This window comes from Triticum urartu, chromosome 1 (genome assembly GCF_003073215.2).
Source record: "Triticum urartu cultivar G1812 chromosome 1, Tu2.1, whole genome shotgun sequence".
In the NCBI taxonomy this organism is placed as follows: domain Eukaryota; kingdom Viridiplantae; phylum Streptophyta; class Magnoliopsida; order Poales; family Poaceae; genus Triticum; species Triticum urartu.
In genome coordinates this window covers 40,661,933-40,668,838 of record NC_053022.1, presented here as the reverse complement: position 1 = coordinate 40,668,838, position 6,906 = coordinate 40,661,933, and the positions used below count along the sequence as shown (strand labels likewise).

The 6,906-nt window shown below is 41.4% G+C and overlaps 1 protein-coding gene across 3 annotated transcripts; it reads left to right on the top strand.

Moving 5' to 3' along the window:
• Nucleotides 1–1,306: 1,306 nt before the first annotated feature.
• Nucleotides 1,307–3,369, top strand: LOC125545518 (F-box protein At5g07610-like). Of its 3 annotated transcripts, none has more exons than XM_048709481.1 (3): nt 1,307–1,459; nt 1,560–1,655; nt 1,929–3,369. In XM_048709481.1, the coding sequence occupies exon 3, from the start codon at nt 1,952–1,954 to the stop codon at nt 3,116–3,118; it is 1,167 nt and encodes a 388-aa protein (XP_048565438.1). In that variant the 5' UTR covers nt 1,307–1,459; nt 1,560–1,655; nt 1,929–1,951; the 3' UTR covers nt 3,119–3,369. The 3 variants fall into 3 exon arrangements, with proteins under 3 accessions (XP_048565438.1, XP_048565448.1, XP_048565459.1); XM_048709491.1 differs by having other exon boundaries at nt 1,901–3,369; XM_048709502.1 differs by lacking the exon at nt 1,560–1,655 and having other exon boundaries at nt 1,318–1,459.
• Nucleotides 3,370–6,906: the final 3,537 nt, after the last annotated feature.

The window sequence follows — 6,906 nt, the reverse complement described above, 5'->3', positions numbered from 1 at the left end:
ATTCTTGCTTATCAGTTTGCTTGACCTCTATTTCTTGTAAAGTGGTTGTAGCAGGAACAAGGGAATGATTTCTGTGGATACTACGTTTGCGAGTCCATCCGCCACACGACCTGTGAGCGGGGCTACAATGACGAACAATATGAAGTACGTAAATAACAATATTCACAATTTTATTTTATTACCATCATTTGTGTTGAGTTTCATTCATTCATATATATATTGATTGACCCCCTTCTTCAAATTAGATGTTTCGGATGATGGATCAACTCCTAGCACCAGATCGCATGCGGGCAATTCAAAAGGAATTGGCGGCATTCTTTCTTGACCACGTGATCGCTGAAGACGGAGAATACTATGTGGACCATGCGTCCATATGTTAGGAGATTATATTTGTAAGATATAATTATTGTATATATGTAGCCGGTAGTGTCGGATAGACATACGAGAACTTGTTGTTCGACCAATCTCTCGGAGAAGGAGAGGTGGTCGATATCACTTCTCTCTGTATGCATATATGTTCATGACGATCTTCTGTTTCCTTCGTTTGCTTACTAGTTAGCTAGTGTGTCTAGTCCTCTCTATACGTATGTATAGTACGTAGCGTCGACCAAGCACGGACATAAGAGAGGACACTTCTCTCTATTAATTAGCTAGGTAACACAATATATGAAATACCTAAATTAACCCCCCAAAACCCCCAACCCCCTTAAAAAAAATAAAAATCCCAGCCACAGAAATGCTGACGCGTGGATGCCTATTGGTCCCGGTTGGTGCCACCAACCGGGACCAAAGGCCCTCCTGCCTAGGGTCAGCGCACAGGCCACGTGGAGGCCCATCTGTCCCGGTTCTGGTTAGAACCGGGACTAAAGGGTCAGGGCATTAGTAACGACCCTTTAGTCCCGCTTTAGGAACCGGGACAAAAGGCCCTTACGAACCGGGACAATAGGCCCGTTTTCTACTAGTGGTTAACAAGAAATCTTTCGGGGAATGTGGCGGAAGAGAGAGAGAGATATATAGATAGATAGATAGATAGATAGATTAACTCTGTATCGCTCCTACGCACGTCCAACATCGATACCTATTAAAACACCAAAGCAGTTTCCAGATGACTCAAATCCTCAGTTTTAGGTTTACTTATATATGTATTTTTACATGAATTTTAAACCCCTTTCATAATAAATTAGTAAAACAGTCCATCTATTTTTTGTAAGTTTAAATTTCGTGAATTTAAAGTTCGGAAAAGTTGAAGTCGAATTTCGGAAAATATTCCTTTGAGCTAGAGGAAACAGGGCAGGTAGCCCAGCAGCCCACAACTCTACTCGTACACCTTCTCGCACACAGCTCTGACCTCTTCCTTGCCTAAAAAAAAACCCCTCTGACCTCTTCCCTCCTCCCCTTCTCTGGTTCTTCACAGGCGGCGACCCATCTCCTTCGCCGCCGACGGGAAACAAGCTGCGCTGTGAGTCCTCCGTCCTGCACCTCCTCTACCTGTCCCTCGTTATTCTCCTACGCTCCTACGTATGGTTGTGCTCAAGGCCTTGCCATATTCTTTATTTCAGATCTGAGCTTATTTCCTCCTCCACGCTAGACCTCTCCCGCCATGTAGCAGCTGCCTTCTCCTAGTGCAGATCACTAGACCGCAGCCCTGCCTGCAGGTGTGATATTTTCTTCCCCAGAAGAAACGATTAAATATCTTATGAGTACCTTATCCAAATACTTCCACGCAAAAAAAAAGTACCTTATCCAAATACTAATTTGCTAAAAAAACTTGAGTGAGTTTTATTCTCTTATAAAAATCAGAAATGCTTTGTTCCCTATGAGTTTAGGTTAAAACTGCTAAGCTGCATCTTATTCTTTTGCAAAATAAGTTTGTGTAGCTAAACTATTTTGTCTTTTTAAGTGTCTTTGTTTCCATTTTTTCCTTTCAGTGGCAGTAAGTTAACATAAAGACATGGACCATCACAAGAAAGTCACTGCTGCTAGGTTAACCGATGATCTAGTTGTCGATATCCTCTCCCGGCTGACGTACAAGTCTTTCTGCCGCTGCAAATGTGCCTATAAGGCCTGGTCCGCCTTCTCCGCTGATCCAGACTACTGCAAGAAGCTGCCCAAAAAAGTGACCACTGGCCTTTTGTACCAAGGCCACAATAAGTCTGCAATCCCGCTTGTTAGCCTGTCCCAAGATGATGGAGAAATCGATGGAATTCTTTCTGACGTGCCACAGTATGAGCATTTGGAATTTCTTGACTGCTGCAATGGTCTTGTTCTCTGTAAGTACAGGAGCAGCTATACCTCTCCAGGCATTTGTCGCTTTGTTGTGTGCAACCCAGCAGCACGAGAGTGGAGGATACTTCCTGACACTCATGCCGGAACTGATAGCCGTCGTGATGCAACTATTTTGGCATTTGATCCTTCATGGTCACCACACTTCTATGTCTTCAACTTTAATCAGCATTACCACAGTCCGATGAGCAAACTTGAGATCTTTTCTTCTGATGGGTCCATGTGGCTTGTGGATGATAAATGGGATTCTTATGTAAGTGTTTGCTGGAGATCTCACTTATTTCTTGATGGAGTGTTGTATGCAGAGACTACTGGACAAGACGTTTTGGTGTTTGGAGAATTGGAGTCAATGAGCGATGGCAAACTGCCCTATCATCAGATCATTGAGAAGCCATCTGGCACTTTTTATGTGGGTACTTTTACCCATGGTTGCTTTGACAAATCTTTAGGAAACTTGCACTACGCGATGCCAGATGTGAGTGGTGACTCAATCGTGATTTGGACTCTAGATGAATATGCTCATGATCCAGGGACTTGGTATGTGAAGTGTCATATTAGTATGACAGATGCATTTGGAAGGAGTGACTTTGTTTACTATGAAAATGGTGGCGATGGTGGTGACCGCCACTGGTTTTGGAACTGTGATTACTGGATTCTCGCTCTCGATTTGGAGAGAGACCTTGTTTTCCTCTCTGACCAGAAGACAAATAAGCTTCTTTCTTACAACATCAGCACCAGGGAACTCAATGAGATACGAGACCACTTTGAGCGGTTTCAATACCATGTCTATGTACCATGCTACTCAAAACTTCCAGCTCAAGAATCTTCTGTGTAGTGAATGCCGTCATCTTTTCTGTATGCCAGTGGGACCGTTCCCTGTTTTATATGCTGAACCACCTTGTAAATTATGTCAGTCGGTGTTATAATGTGTGTCCAGGCCAAGAAACTTCCCCATTTTATTTCGTTGGGATGCCAGGTTTTTCTACTAACCTAAAATGTTCCCAGCTTACTACCTTGTTTAAGTTCAGTATATGTAAGATTACATGTCTTTCTTATGCTTCATTTGTTGTTGTGGTGGTTTTTTTCTGAAGCACTTCTACTTCTGTTTGTGGATGTAAAGATCTGTTTCTTAGATATGATAACAGATCTTGTTAACACTTGAATTAGCATTACGACCCTACATTGCACCTGGACTTTTTCTTTGTGAGGCGTCATGTGCACCTGTACCATATACGAAGGTAAACTTCAGTATAGCAAAGACCTATTTGAACATTTCGAATAGCAGCTGGTGGTGGTTCTCGAGTGCAAGAGTGTGGTCTCTGGCCAGTTCTTGGGATTTCTGCCAAGCATGCATGCTGCAAGATGCAACTCAGTCATCAAGCTTCTTCCTGTCCAAACGATCGGCGTGTACTCGGCGTGAACTCGAGCCAGGAGGAGAGTTCAACCCATTTTCTGAACTTGAGACCTATGGCGTTTTTGCTCCGTCCCATTGCTCGCCTGGATGAAAGATCATCAGGGAAAAAAGAAGAAACGCGAGCCATCATCTGTCGAACTGAAACCATGTGATAACTGATACTAGTTGCACAATGAATTAATGGTGCTCATGGCATTTGACAACAGATGACTGAATTGGCGAGCAATGAGCATGGAAAGTTCATTGTGTTGATTTTCAGCGTAATTTGCTGATTTTTCCCTCTGGGGATGTGTATGTGTTGTGCAGCTGCATAAATGTTTTCCTGGGGATGTGCATGTGTTGTGCAGCTGCATAATTTTTTTCCTGGGGACGTTTAGCTGCCATTTTCCGCCCTGTTTGAGTGTACCAATTCGCTACTTTAACTGATGCTGAGTCTCGGGTTCTTGATATCAGTGAGTTCATCAGCGTTCATCAGTTCATACCATATATCTAGGCATCTGGGAGTCTGATGTTCTCTGTATTAGTAGTTTGTGATTTTTTTTTCATTCTGGTCCCCTCCTCTATGCCAACAAGCAACGTATGGACGCAACAACAAGGGAGAGGATTTAGGGTATGCAGATCCGGCGGCATGCGGATCCTGTGCCATTGATCTTTGCCAAGATTCACGTATTCGGTGATGTATAGATAGAGTTCGCTTTTTTCCTTTTCCGTAGAATGCATTTGTATATAATGCGGATATACTTGTTAGTATGTTGTCGTATACCAGTTCCGTGGCGCCCCTTTTCCCTTAACGGTGGAAAACAGGAACTAACAAATACTCCCTTATAGAACATATGAGAAAAACGATTCATCTTGCCATTGTACTGTTGTTCTGGTTGGTTCATGTTTGTTCTTGTCTTCCTATTCATCCATAAACAAGATCTGCCTTTAGGCATGAGTTCAGTCTGGGAGAGGAAAGAGATCATCTTGTGTCCTTACAAATTGATGGCTTCGAAGATATGAACACTCACAACAATATATTTGGTGAAAAAAGGTACACTTTTGGACGAGGGCTCCATTTTCTTATGTACTCCTTGGTTACGATCATGTTTCTTCAAGAACAACCTTTTAACGTATCGTATAGTTGACGAATCTTATGTTTGATATTTCTCTTCCTTGCTTGTGTTTGTTGTAGTCAATCGTTATCTTGGAACAGGTTTTCTGTTCGACATATTGAGTGTTCATAATATGAAATTGTATGAACATGAAGTTTATGATTCATCCAAAAACAATGTATAAGGTCTGTTCAAATAAGTTACAGGTCAGGAAGCTTAATATTATGAAGATTTAAAGGCAAGTTACGAATATCCAATTCTGAGCCCGGGCTCATCCGCACCCGGTCAAGAAATAATTCATAAAAATTCAAAAAAAAAATCAAAAAAATCCAAATTTTTGTGCATGGTAGATAATTTGGTGCATGAGGTGCGCTTCAAATTTCAGAGCATTTTGACATTTGAGAAGCTCTCAGCAAAAAAGACAAATTGGGTCACAAGAGTGTATGAACAATATACTATTTGACATACCCCAAATTTATCTTTTTTGCCGAGAGCTACCCAGATGTCCAAATGATTGGAAATTTGGACCGGACATCACGCACCAAATTATCTACCATGCCAAAAAAATGGGAATTTTTTGAATTTTTTCTAGTATTTGTTTTAATTTTTTTATTTAGCGCAGGTGCAGATGCTCCTAGGAGCCAAAACGCCTCACTCGGAGTTAAATTAGTATTTATCTTATGAATTTGTTTATAGTTTAACTTTATTAATAGTCATGTCGAAATCATTGTGACGTGTGAATGTTTGGAGTCTTTAAAATAATAACTTTAATACTACTTGAATCTTATTGATCATAATTCTTTTACATTGTATTTTTGTCTTTGTCTTCTGTTAACACGAATATTACCTGAATGTTATTGTTGTGGCACTATTGGAGATATTGACGTTTAGTATAGTGCAACATTATGGCCCGGATATTAAAGTTCGCAAAATAGTGTGAGTACTTTTACTTATGTATAAAAAGTTGATTTATGCTACTTGGTCTGAAATTTAAATGTATATAAATGAATTGCGAATAAAAGATAATGAGACTTAAGCATTTCGTAAATTTGATTGATTCATAGATCATTATCGTAATATCATTATTAGTAAAAGTAATTGTTTAGGGTGATTGACGGTAATTTTGTCTTTGAAGGTGAAAAGTTTTGAAATACAATGTTTGCACTTGATAACATATAGGACGTCATCCAAATTATTAACAAATTGTAGTTCATACTATTTTTAAACAGTAAACACTTAACCCAGCAATCTGCAAAGTATAAATAGTAATGCTGTCCAAACTGAACGCAAAGTTGTAAACAACAAGCATACAATTTTTAGCAAGGGAGTTTTCTTTTTTGAGATCTAGAGTAGGGGCTACTCTACAAGAGATACATATTCAGACACCATCAGAGGTTGGAGACCTTCCGGAACGTTGGCTATGATCTCTTGGTCGCCTGCAGTTCTTGTTGCTGCCGCAAGCTCATGGGCAAGCACGTTGCATGATCTTGTCACATGGTTTACGTTGTAGCTTGCAAACTCCGCCAGTGCTTGCTTAATATCCTTTATCAGAGCGTAGCACTGAGATCGTGGCTGTTCCCGCCCAGACACTTCTTTGACGATTGTATGGCAATCCATTTCCAGAATCAGATGCCCTCTGTAATACTTTGCAAGTGCAGTCAGTCCGGCGAGTGCTGCTTTTGCCTCGGCCTCCTCCACACGTCGGCTGGCAGTCAGGCTTCTGCATACTGAGACCAACACATGGCCTTCGCTATCCCTAGCGACTGCACCTGCTGCTGAATCACCTGACTCGGCCTGAAAGGCAGCATCGGTATTTAGCTTGACAGTACCTCGTGCCGGTCCCGACCAGTGTATTGCTGAGTAAATAGGTAATTTTTTGATTAACTTAATCCATGAGTAAATCACTAACATGGCATTAACAAGAATGATTGCATACTGATATTCAAGCATGCAAGCACATACTACGCTAATTGCAGACAGATCTATATATAACGCTAGCATGGGTAAAACAGAAAACAGAAGGAGCGGGATAAACGAGTTATACCCTCCAGTAGGCCATGCAGAGGCTGCCGCGGCGGTGGCGGCAACAGCGGTGTCCTCGGCGGCCTTCTTGTC

Excerpts from the sequence above, each read along its gene's own strand:
- LOC125545518 (XM_048709481.1), top strand. The coding sequence starts at position 1,952 with ATGGACCATCACAAGAAAGTCACTGCTGCTAGGTTAACCGATGATCTA.